The sequence below is a fragment of the Priapulus caudatus genome, unplaced genomic scaffold (assembly GCF_000485595.1).
Source record: "Priapulus caudatus unplaced genomic scaffold, Priapulus_caudatus-5.0.1 Scaffold132, whole genome shotgun sequence".
In the NCBI taxonomy this organism is placed as follows: Eukaryota; Metazoa; Priapulida; class Priapulimorpha; order Priapulimorphida; family Priapulidae; genus Priapulus; species Priapulus caudatus.
In genome coordinates, this window is record NW_014577193.1 from 276,252 (window position 1) to 289,779 (window position 13,528).

A 13,528-nucleotide genomic window follows, 5' to 3' on the forward strand; every position below is an offset into this window, starting at 1 on the left:
AACTTTTCACCGTGCAACTGGTGCCGTGGGCGATACCATCCGCGAGAGGGGAGAGAGAGAGAGAGAGAGAGAGAGAGCGAGAGAGCGTGAGAGAGAGAGAGAGAGAGAGAGAGAGAGAGAGAGAGAGAGAGAGACGAGGCGAAGGGAGGTGAGGGCAAAAACGAATCAGAACACGAGAGGCAGAGAGGGTTGGACGAGGAAATATAGGAGCAACAAGATAAAAGCTATGAGTATTTTTAATTTAGTCAAGCAAGCTGTATTGCAGAAAATTGCTGAGCCTGTATATCTTGGTTTATTTTTCAGAAAATTTTGACTCTTCTTCCGGAACTTCTACACCGGCGATGGCAGTTCCACAGTATAGGTATGTATGTTTATAGACAGGCAATATGTAGGTTTCAATGACAGTTAAAATATATAGGTATGTATGTTTATCTGGCTTCAGCCACCTACATGGTAATGTCTAGAAGATTCAGGCAGTGATGTGGTTGTGACACTGCCACGCGTAAGTAATGCTATTCTTCTCGTATAAATTCCATTACAACTTAGTTACAAGACGACATGTATCTGCTCAGATATCTTCTACAGTGGAAACCAAATTCGTTTATGGCCAAGTTTGTTTTTCTAGCTTCATCCTGCGTGTGCACATGCATATAAAGTTTCATTAACAATAGCATCGGAGGCATAGTGGAATGTTTGTTATCATATTTATTATCATATTCTCCCTCATTTTACTAGCCAGAGGGGCACTATTAGCACAATTGTATCCACATGAGCACTATTACCTTTGTCCTAATCATAAGAATGTCACTACCAGTATTCTGTCCACTTATCAGTCACGTCTTTGGCAATTTAATGGCCACTGTGGTGAAGTGTCTGTTAATTTCCCTCTCCCCATTACAATGTTAGATTTTCCGTAACTTCTGCTAAAATATATTTCAGATGTTGGTTCATCGTATCTTCACTTTGTGTTTCTTGGTGATGAATGTTTTCGACTGTCTGGTTGCATTACAGGAAGAATAATGAAGAAGTTATTACATCCTGGCAATGCACTACGTGTGAGTATGCTATATACGTGTGTCTTCAGATGGTGGTGATGGGGGTGGAATATGAATGTGTGCATGTTGTGATGTACGTCCGTGTCTGTGAAATGTTTAGGTATGTATATATATGCTGGCTCTGATGCATGGATGGGTGTATCACGTATGTCGTATGCATGTCTATACAGATGGTTTAGCTAGCATAGACACGCATCCATGTACAAGTGCATGTGCGCATGGATCTCTGTGTAGGTGTGTGGTCTTAAGTGGGTTAGCTGGTACATGTGTGCACATGAACATTTATGCATTTGCATGAATGTGTATGTGTGTGCATCTGAGAATGCATGCATCTGTGCAAAAATATGTGCATGCGTGCGTGCGCATATGAGCATCATGTATCTGTGCTTGTACATGTACCGCTGTGCTTATGAACATGCATGTGTCTGCACTTGTATATGTACTAGAGTGCATATAAGCATATATTTGTTTGCAAGTGTATGTATATGGATGTGTATATAAAAGCATGTATGCATCTGTACATGTATCATGTCTAACAATGGAATTATAATACATACATACATACATACATACATACATACATACATACATGCATGCATGCATGCATGCATGCATGCATGCATGCATACATACATACATACATACATACATACATACATACATACATACATGCATGCATGCATGCATGAATCAATACATAGAAGCGTTAAGGGTGGGACGATTCATCTATGTCTAGATGTATCACGGTACAAACGGAAACCTTGACAATACACGAATCGATACTTTACTGAATAAAATCCATATTATTTAGTAGCATAGTTTTATCTAAATACAAAAGAAACATAACACAATTTGCAATCTTAGCTCCACTATACTGATTTGTAAGTGTTCACATGATTGAGAGAGTCCTGAATGAGCGTATGGTTTGCTAGGTAGTTTTTCTTAAAATTATTGCGATACGTATCGTATCTTGATGGCTCGTATCGTATCATTACCTACCAAATCGTCCCACCCCTAACGCCTAAGCATGTACGTCTTTGATCTACTTGCATGCACATCAGTCTGTAACTATGACCCTGTGTGCATCTTTGCGTGCACTGAGTTGTTACTGCGTGTTATTTAATTCTAGAACACAATTTAGTCCTATAGTCCATGTGTAATTAATTACCTTAGCACTCATGTTGTATGCAGAATAAGAATTTTTTTTCAATTCAAGTCATAAAAATATGGCATGGTCTTTTCAAGTACCCTAACATTCTATAGAACAGATATAGCAAACATAGAGTACCTAACGGACCTAACAATCAACGCTAATATGCTATAAAACGTAGATATATCAAACATAGACTGTCCAACAGCAAAAGTAGAGTACCTAACGGACCTAGAGAGACCTATATATAGGGGTAGAAATTAACTTTTGAACAAGAGAGTCCAACGGACTCCCTGCCCTCAAAAATAGGGAGTGCGTAGCAAAATGAGGGAGTCCGTAGTCTGAAGTTCAAAATTAAAGATTTGCTGAAAAAATACGGTAATTCCGCGAGGCTGTGCGCTGGAACGAACTAATTAGTATAGCAGAATTTTCAGGGAGTCACACGGACTCCTGCATATGTCAAATCAGGGAGTCCGACAGAAAATCAGGGAGTATTTGACTCCAGACTCGAGTTAATTTCGCACTCTGCCTATATAGAACCATAGAATAACCTAACGATCGACGCTAATATGCTATAAAACAGAGATATTAAACGTGGGCTGTTCGATAGCAAAAGTAGAGTACGTCAAACCTAAAGATCGTCACTAGTCGGCTTCCGCCTCGCGTGTTTCAGCTGCGAAACATAGAAAAATATATCGAATATATAAAATATATAGAAAAATATAGAACATAGAGATATCAAACATGGACTGTCTGACAGCAAACATAGAGTACCTAACGGACCTAGAGACACCTATATACACCTAACGTTCAATGCTGATCGGCTTTTGCATTACATTGTCATTGAATCATCTGTGTTTCAGCTGCGAAAGGAAGCCATGCGGCTGTTCCTCATCTGGTATCAGGTCCTCGGCGAGCGCAGCAGCGGCGAGCTCGACCTTATCTATGCAAGCCTCGTGCCAGGCTTCCCAAACCCATCCAACAGCAGCGGCGCGCACTCCCTCGAGAGCCTCATCAGCGACTCTGCGTACTCGAGCAGCCCCGTGTTCCACGACAGTGAGTGACGGCGGCAACCAAGGGGAATGTCTGAGGGGCAGGAAGGGAGGAAGCCCAGGGGCAGCTTGGGGGAGGCAACCTGGGGGCAGCTTCGGGGAGGCAACCCAGGGCAGCTTGAGGGAAGGCAACCTGGGGGCAGCTTCGGGGAGGCAACCCAGGGCAGCTTGGGGGAGGCAGCCTGGGGCAGTTTTGGGGAGGCAACCTGGGACTGCTTGGGGGAGGCAACATGGGGGTAGCTTGGGGGAGGCAAGCTGGTGCAGTTTGGGGGAGGCAACCTGGGGGCAGCTTGAGGGAAGGCAACCTGGGGCTGCTTGAGGGAGGCAATCTGGGGCAGCTTGGGGGAGGGCAACCAGGGGGCAGCTTGGGGGAGGCAACCTGGGGGCAGCTTGAGGGAAGGCAACCTGAGGCAGCTTGGGGGAGCACAACCTGGGGCAGCTTGGGGGAAGGCAACCTGGGGGCAGCTTGAGGGAAGGCAACCCAGGGCAATTTTGGGGAGGCAACCCAGGGTAGTTTTGGGGAGGCAACCTTGGGCAGCTTTGGGGAGGCAACCTTGGCAGCTTGGGGGATGCCCGGGGGGAAGCAACCCATTGGCAACTCTTGGTGGCGCCCGGGGGCAGGCTTGGGAGGGGGCAACCTAGTGATATGCACAGAGGGATCCTGGGGAGAGCAGCTTGTGGGTACGTTAAGAGAAGCCTGGGGGAGCCCGGGGCTATCTGGCAGGCACACTGGTGACAATACAAACTCCAGGCAAGTGACACATTTCAAGTGACGTGTATGAAAACACATCAAGGGTTTTTTGTCGCTCACATGTTCGTGCATGTGTCGTATCCAATGATTAGTGCTCATTCCTGCCACCAGGTGCCGTGTCTGCAGTGGAGATTCAGCCGATCCTGCCTCCACAGTCGGGAGAGAAGCAACTGGACAGTCCCTGCCATTATTTCATGGAATCCTTACTAGACTACTCCGTATCTCAGGTGCATATAGTAGATCTTAGCTGACAAGGTTATAGCTGGACAGGCATACTTGTCCATGGTTGTCTAATATCAGGTTTCTAGTCCATGGTACTATTGGGTCCTATTCTGTTCCTATTACATAGCCATAGCACATGGTCCTTGTACCTGGAATTTTTTTGGGTTCTATACTTGTTTGTGGTCAGCTACAAACAATTGCAAGGTTAGCTAGACTAGAGCAAAGTTAGCTGTAAAAGACTAGATCAAGGTCTAGAGCAAGGTTAGCTAGACTGGAGTTGGCCAGGCACCAAGCCCCACATGTGAATTGTCTCATTAAAGGTGGGATTACAGCATATTCATGATATCGCAGGTTGTGCGTGTTGAGTGGAGCGATGTGAAAATGCACACGATATGCTTCGACTTTCTGTTCGAGCGATTGAAGACGTTCTACTTGCCTTACATATTCCCCAACATGTCACAACAGATGAGCCTGTACCAGCCCAAGCTAAGTAAGTTCCTATATTCACATATCATTATCTTTCACACGTATTCTATTCATATGTCATTAAGAGCAACTTCTTGTAATAGTAGTTCTACTGAATATCAAGTCTCTATAGTGCAGAAATATCTAGGTCACGTAGCCAAATATTGGCTGTGCTGCCAGGTAATATTTGTATTTCCCGTACAGTTAAATAGTGCCTTCTATATTTGCTGTAAGCCTTGGTGATGTCTGAGCTATATTGTCTGTGTTGCTAGGTATGCCCTCTATACTGTCTGTGCAGCTAGATAATGCCCCCTGTATATTAGATAGACCGTTAGGACTGTTTGTAAATGTGCTCTATACTGTCCGTGAGTATAGCTAGATCATATCTTCTGTATGTAGTCGGTGTTTAGAGCGCGCGTTGCTGTATTTCAGCGCTGCCGGAGGTGAGGAAGCTGAGTGCGGGCGACGTGGACAGGGAGCGAGACGTCACTCTGTGTCAGGTCGCCGTCATTCGGTGGATGTGTCTGTTCATGCACGAGCTGAAGAAACATGACACGCTCACCATCGGCTCTGTAAAGTATGCACACCGCTCCCCGCCCCACCCACTCTCACGCACTACATGTGGTATATGTGGTACATGGGGCACTATATAGCTATAGCGCATGCACGCACGCACGCACGCACAGATATCCCTCCATATATAGTATATTTCATGGTATAGCTGTATAGTATGATGAGCAAGCCTTGCTGATTTTTTTGCATCCGCCTCACTCAATATTTGTCGGAATTGCTGCCTCGCTGCAATTTCTCGGCCCCACCAAATCATTATCCAGCTGGCACCCCGCAGTCCCCGTTTCTGCTCCTAACGTCCCATAAACCCCCCCCCCCCCACCCAGCCACCCCCGCATGCATTGATCAATTACCTCCCACATCTATTCAAAGCAAACACTCCAGGCATATGGTTGAGCCCCCCCTCCCCCCTCCCCACGTAGCGTTGCGCCTCAGCAGCTCGCGTCAGCGCTGGCGCGCGCGTGAGCGAGAGTTACTTACCATTCCCACTTTATTTCACCCTCCCACCTTATCCATCGATTGCTATCCAAGTCTAAAACAGCTGTAATGTATTATATAATATACTAATATATATATAGCTATATATATAGAAGTAGAGAGAGACTAGTATATGGTGAAGAGAATGATTATATATATATGAATAGTGGAACGATGCTATACCACCAGGATAGCGACACCACACCAGAGCGAGAGAGAAAAACCCATACCTTGTGAGAGCAACGAACAGAATGACTAGCTATGCTCAAACCACTTATCTTCTTAACTCGGACACTTCTTGCTTCTTGCATCATGAAATTGTGAATTCTAATCGAGCCTCTTTCACCGTAAACTGATTTGATTGTTCGACTCATTGTGTGAATGTTCTGTAGGTGTAAAGCTCAGAGGTCTTCTTGTTACAACCCTCTACTACCCCCTAGCCTGTTCGAATCGTGCCCCTGTGGAATCTACTCGTTGAATGTGTTCCGGTGTAGTAGTAAACAAGTTAGTATCAATCTCATTCTTGATTGCAGCTCACCATCTATATCGGATACGCTGAAAGACATTCCCGAGACAGGCAATGAAGGTGATACTGACAGAAGCCAGAGTACGGAGGCCTCTGGTGAGTCTAGTGCTATTTTCTAGGCGCGTACAGCGTGATTCACCTGTGTGACTGTCATTGATGTATGCCACGACGTGATTATGTATATGTTATATGCATATTCAGTGTTAGCATTTAGCAAGTAGATGTTGTATACTTGTAGTGTTTTATGTACATGTTACACAACCATAGAAGGGTTTCTTCTGAGGGAAAATTAAACAAAGGAGGTAATGGCCAGTTTGGGAAAAAATGCACATGATGGATTCAAATACAGGATGTATTTATATACTCATAGGTATATAGATACAGGATATACTTATCAGTAAATACAGGAACATTTTCACAACGACGATGTTAAATTTGACAACGGCGGTGCGCCACTGTGCCTCCTATGTAAACCCTGCATAGTATTACGTGTATGTGCCTCACAGCTGCAGTGTTGTATGTGGGTGTTGAATTGCTGCTGCAGTGTTATATTATCAAGAGCTAATAAATACCTAGAGTGTACAACGGGAAAACGGGAAAATAGTGCTATTTCACGGCAATGTTATTCTACTTTGCTGCGAGTCTAGAGTAATTTTATGGTATCGCATTAAGCAGCATTCTTTGCTCTCTAAAACAAGACCAACCGCTTGTCTCTACGATACTCCTAGGCCGACATATTGGCTCGTAAACCTCCCCTCCCACAGGCCTCATGCCGCCTCGCATCCAGGTTATTCACGAACCTTCTCGCGCTTAACGATTCTGGCTATCGTTTTCCGTCGCCGCTTGGAGCGCTGATAATTGATGTCACATGCCCAAAATTGGTACTCTTACTACACCATAGTAACTGAGCTGCGTTGTAGAGAATTAATTTAGAAAGCATTGCCGGCTCCATCATTACGGGCATTAGCCGTGCTAGGAAAGATAATAGGAGATAAGGGCCTAGGTGATGCCCCCGAAAGTCACAGATGATAACCGAAACGCCGTTCATTCATAAACTCATCGCGGAAAAAACCGAAATCTCACGGAGCAACATTCCTAACCCGCAAAACGTTAGAAGGTTCGGGAATAAACTGGATGCGAGGTGGCGTGAGGCATGTGGGAGGGGAGGTTGAGGAGAGAGCAAAGAATGCTGCTTAATGCAATACCATAAAAATATTCTAGACTCGGAGGCAAAGTAGAATAATATTGCCGTGAAATAGCACTATTTTCCCGTTTTCCCGTTGTACACTCTAGGTATTTATTAGCTCTTGATATTATATATGTTACAGACACACCCACAGCAGAGGGAGACAGTTTGTCCTCAAGTATAGGCAGTGCTGCCCCGCGCCACTCTAGCACAGAGCAAGAAATTGTGAGATATGTGCTAAACTCAACTCGTGAAAATGTCAACCTGGTACATGAGGTGTTCAGGCAGGTAAGTGTGGTCAAGCTGTCATCAACGATTACTATATATAGCTGCTGTTACCTTAACCCTAACCTCACACCTGTAGCTGCTGTTCGCCCCCAACCCTAATTTTACACCTGTTCCTGCTGTAATCTTAAACTCAACCTACACGTAGCTGCTGTTACCCTAACCCTAACCGTCATCCACCTGCTAAAGGCTGTGTCCATGCTCTGCAGGCATTCTTCGTGCCGCCTGCACATGCTGCCGCCATACGGAGGGTTCTGTTCGCCTATAAGGACTGGTTGCAGACAATCAACAGCAGCGACATGCCATTATTCCTGCAGGAACCTCTCGCGAAGGAACTCGAACTCAGGGCCAAAGAAGCAGCGGTTAGTGTCATGGTTATGAGTAACTATGCATGAGGTTCGACTTCTGACCGTGCAGTCAAACCCGTGTTAGTTAGTGTATTTGACTTGATATTGATTACTTGATTTGGTTCTTGATGACCTGTGTTAGTTAGTCGTCAGGTCTATAGAACTAACACCTGTCTATAAAAGACACTTGGTATTTCCTTTGAGTGGCAGTTATTAAGTGAAACCACCTCTAGAATGGACATCTGTCTACAAAGACCACCTTATGCATTTCCATTGCGTAACCCTTGTATGCAGGTTTGATTTGCTATCTCTGACTAGTGATTGTCACTTCCAACTCGTTCGTATCCTAAAGATGGGACCCCTAACTTTAATTGGACCTGGTTGTTCACATGAATATTTACCACGGCAATTTCTGAACGTGTGTGTGTCTCTGTGTTGGTAACACGTGGCACCCTATGGTGTTGTAGAATCGGAAGAGTGCGATCTACACACCTCCGTTTCCGAGCGAAGACATGTTGGACAAGCACTTCACGCAGGAAGAGCGCAAGATGGAGGACGTGAGAGCCGGCATGCAGAATGTACTACAGGTGTGCTAGGTTGCAAGGTCATTTTTAAGTTGTTTCCTGGGCAAGGAAATTGATTCCTTTGGTTTGATCCAAAGATTTTAGAAAAATTGGAAGGGCACTAAGGCAAACATACTGTTCAGATGGGAAACACAGAGGCAACTTACTTTGTGTCAGTACTTTTTATATAAGACCATTAGGGAGACATACGGTGCCATGCTGCATATACGTACATGCCATGGAATTTATGGGGATGGCTAGGAGGAAAACCAGGTAGCTAACCACTACAGTTAAAGGAATAATAGGTCCATTGATTATGCAATGTTGACGAATGCTAGAGTAACTGGCACCTTGTGTAGTTAATAAGTACATTACCTGGCTTATAGCCAAACGCGTATTAGTTGTCCAATATCACTGCTGGTTACATTACAAACAAGACTTGAAATCAGTTGTTGATATGTATCAACGTATCATTTATGTGCCGTAAATGTCATCCAGGAGTCAAGCGACATTTGTGCGGCCCGTATGTTTTGGACGCCAGATTAAACGGAGGTGTCAACGGTGTAACCACAGCCACGGACTAAACATGGAAATAGAGTAAAACACACGTACTAATCGCGGACGCACGTGGACAGCCCTGACAAAAAGTTCCTTATCACGAGCGTCCATGTTTACGAAATCACTGATAATAGCATTGCGTACGCCCGAGCATGCGTGCAGAAATGTCCGGTGCACTATAAATTTGTATCACACCCGCTTCGCCGGCAGCGGTTTGAAACTGTAAACAACTGATTTTTGGACTGTGGATTTCAATTAGACATTTCTTAGTAAATAGCAGTGATATTGGACAAACTAATACGCGTTTGGCTATAAGGTAATGTACTTATTAACTACACAAGGTGCCAGTTACTCTAGCATTCGTCAACATTGCATAATCAATGGACCTATTATTCCTTTAAGGAGGCCAACCACGGTTCTCTCGGTCAGTGCCTTTGTGAAATTTAGTGCCTGTGTTACATGCTACATGCAGCAGCTTCACAGTAGCTGATGTTGTTTCATGTGTTTCAGGTTTTATTAATACAGGTGTTTCATGTGTCTTCTACGTGTTTCAGGTGTTAGTTGTACATTTGTTAAAGGTGTGTGTGACATGTTGCAGGTGTTCATGACGAATGCAGCAAGCGTGTTCCTTCTCAATGGTAACTGGGCGCTGGCGTCACACCTCGACGATCACATCGACATCTGCAAGCGCGTGCTCAGCATCTACCGCTACGTAGTCATGAACGTCACCATGGCGACTGCCACCTGGTGAGAGACCCCAGCAACTATGAACTAATTTCACGCCTCGTCTGCATGCTCGCATAACCTGTAGGCGGGCATATGTTTCCATGAACCAAAGTATGGTCGTGACGTCAGTGTGACGTCAGTGGCTATCTACCACCATAGACCAATCACGCACGCACATCCATAATATATTATTCCAATTACGCTGAATAGCCGATCTTGTACGCTGGCGGGCGTTACGTCTGAAGGTCGTTAGTTCAAATCCCATCTGTTTATTTTTTATGTTTATCCATTTAACTATTTTTTTCCAATTAACGCAAATATTTACATGATTTATTTACAATTTTTTATTACATTATTTAAAAAAAAATTAAAGTGTTCATTAAATTTAATTAGGGTTAGGGTTAGGGTTAGGGAGTAGGGCGTAGCACGCAACCACCAGCACCATGAGCAGGCTGTATACTGTATACATTCAACTTCGGAGATAGCCGAGTTAATGCGTGACGTCAGTGTATGTCACGACCATACCCTAACCCTAACCCTAACCCTAATTTAATTTAATTAAGACTAATAAATTTAATTTAATTAAAAAAAATGTAATAAAAAATGGTAAATAAATCATGTAAATATTTGCGTTAATTGGGAAAAAATAGTTAAATGGATAAAGATGGAAAAATGAAAAAATAAACAGATGGGATTTGAACTAACGACCTTCAGACGTAACGCCCGCCGGCGTACGAGCTCGGCTATTCAGCGTAATTGGAATAATATATTATGGATGTGCCATGCATACATGGATGTGCGTGCGTGATTGGTCTATGGTGGTAGATAGCCACTGACGTCACACTGACGTCACGACCATACTTTGGTTCATGGAAACATATGCCCACCTAACCTGTAGGGTAATCAAATTAATGCACCTAACACTGTTTTCCTAATATTTTATACAAATTAAAGGGACAGTAGCCTCTAGGATTTTACTGCATACAACTGTACTTACTGTATAACAAATCGTCTATACCCACACGTATTTGTTACCAGATACCTAATTTAAATGTTATAATTAATTACACATCAACGCTACGAAATTTGAACGGCACCATGACAACCGCGACCGTGCTGCCACCCCGAAAAAGTTGCGTATTTGACAATTTATTTTGCTCGTTACAGACCGAGGGCTAATCACAAAAGTGCAATTATATTTATACCTAAATGCTATTTAACCGAACGATATTCATTTTAGGGCAAATTTATCCATATTATAACTGAAACTATATGTCGTTTATAAGATATTACAATCCTTTTGCTTTTAAATGAATAATTAAGAAACACCCTCGGTCTGTAGCCCTTGGCTGGAAAGTGGTTTTGCGCAACTTATCAGATCGTGCGCTTTGAGTGGTGCCACCGTCGTTGCAATCAAACTGTAGTCGTTAGTTTTAAAACATTTAAAAAAAATATTTCTAATGGTGATTGAACCATGAAACTTTTTATTTAGCGTAATTATAACCTAAATTAGCTGAAAATTACCCTAGAACCTAGAGTAAACTCTCCCTTTAATTTATGTATTATAGTGTAACATGGACACTGTGGTAATAAATTTACTGGTTAGTTGTAGAGATTGTAAAACAAGGTGCAAAAATATGGTCAAGTGCCACAAAGTAAGTGGCAGGCCTTAACCGTATATGTGTTGAAGGGCTTGCGCCCTGTTCCGTCCTTATCTAGGGGAGTGCTAACCTTCTCTCCTTTCATTCAACACATCAGAGAATCTCAATCTAGCCCTATATATAGGCTGTACAGGGAGCAGAGAAACAACTGTGGTGTGAAAGGAGGCTAAAATCCTTTGATAGTTTATTCCAACATCTTTGCATTCTAGTATCTTAGTATCTGTAATTTACTGGGTCTTGCTGCCAATCTACTTCGTGTATTCGACTTTAATGGCCCGCCCCATTACAGATCTGGTCACTGTTAGTGGACAATGTTTGTGCTGCCCCCTGGTGGCTGAAAATAAAAACAATTTATCATGAATAATTTCTCATATACACCTTACCCAGTGTCCCACATCCAGTGACCTGCACCCAAATTTAATTAGCCCACTTCGCTACACCTGCCTCCGCCTGCCCTCACCTTCCACACCCACTCACCATATCCAATGTCTCTCCGATTTGCTAGCACCAACCTGCCATCCCGCTAGCTCCACCCGACCCAGGATTTTAGCACAGCGAGAAGGGAACAGCTACTACATTATATATATATATATAGTGCGTGTGTGTGCGTGCGTGCGTGTCTGTCTCTGTCTCTGTCTCTGTGTCTGTCTGTGTCTGTGTGTATGTCTGTCTGTCTGTGTCTGTCTGTCGGTCTGTCTTTCTCTTACTATCTGTTTCAGAGAGTAGTTACTACAGGGTATATACCTTGTCTGTCTATCGCTGACTAACATCGCTCTGTCTGTCTGTCCATCTCAGGGAGCAGTTACTAAAGGTACTCATGCACGTCATCAGCTCCGTATTGGAAGGCAGACCAGCCATCAAGGAGAAGACTCTCGGTGGACGCCTCGCATCTGTTCTGTTCCAGGTAATAACCCACTGCCTCTCACTTGCTAGCAACGTCGCTAGCATCCACGATGGTGCCCGCGTTGTTACCACGGAGACTGGTTGCCACAGAGGCATAGACATTGCCGGCGGAGACATAGCTGTTGTCACCGCCCCTGTCCCAGTTTCCAAGAGAAATCTCTGGTTTAGCCAAGACTTTGTCGTGAGCGTTCGATAGTGGTCGACCGAGGCACCAGACAGGCTGGTTGTATTCGTGCGATGTGTCACGCAATTGTCATCTAAAGATGTTTTTCGTTCTCATCGTAGAGTGGAAATTTGCCATCATTATTTTGTAGTTGCGTGCCGACTACAACATTTTTAAAACTCGTTATCTGTGAGCACTGTTTTCCATCATACATATCTAGTGCTTACGTGAGGGGTAAATGGTAAATTTAAAGTTTCTAGCACAACGAGAAGATTATTAAAGAAAATACCCACTTCACTTCGAGGGTGAAATTTCTATCGCTCAAGTATAATCTGATTAAAAGGACAAACCGTGGCAAAATCTCACGATCTCTCGACATGGCCGCTATTCGCATCTCTGCTGTTGTTCGCAGACGCTCATCGTCACTTGGATTAAAGCTAACCTCAATGTCTACATCTCGGCTGAGCTGTGGGACCAGTTCCTGAGTGTGCTGTCCAGCCTCACGCACTGGGAGGAGCTCGTGCAGGAGTGGTCGGTATGTGGCGATGGCACGTGATGTCAGAGTATTGATTTTGTGCCTGATACACAATCATAGCATCACTTGATTTTACGTAAGGTGCTATGTTTGACTTGCGTATGCATAAACCCTTATGTATAATCTGGCCATCCTATCTGTCCGTCTGTCTGCCATTCATCTGCCTGATTGTCTATCCGGCTGTCTGTCTGTCTGAGTGTCTGTCTGTTCTATTTGTCGATATATCTAATTATCTGTTTATCTGTCTTGTTTGTTTGTGTGTGTCCGTCCATCCGCCAGCCAGCCCAACCACTCATCCATACAGCCACCCACCCACATGCCTGCGAAATCACC

The 13,528-nt window shown here is 44.1% G+C and overlaps 1 protein-coding gene across 1 annotated transcript in view; it reads left to right on the top strand.

Moving 5' to 3' along the window:
- LOC106805891 (ral GTPase-activating protein subunit alpha-1-like) overlaps positions 1-13,528 on the top strand; it is a gene marked incomplete at its 5' end in the record, with an annotated part of 44,683 nt that overhangs the window by 10,736 nt on the left and 20,419 nt on the right. The window contains 13 exon segments of the mRNA XM_014807661.1: positions 304-361; positions 1,012-1,055; positions 3,069-3,261; positions 4,120-4,235; positions 4,582-4,720; positions 5,128-5,272; positions 6,276-6,364; positions 7,597-7,742; positions 7,949-8,101; positions 8,554-8,673; positions 9,806-9,954; positions 12,390-12,498; positions 13,073-13,195. Coding sequence (XP_014663147.1) covers positions 304-361; positions 1,012-1,055; positions 3,069-3,261; positions 4,120-4,235; positions 4,582-4,720; positions 5,128-5,272; positions 6,276-6,364; positions 7,597-7,742; positions 7,949-8,101; positions 8,554-8,673; positions 9,806-9,954; positions 12,390-12,498; positions 13,073-13,195 — 1,584 coding nt within the window.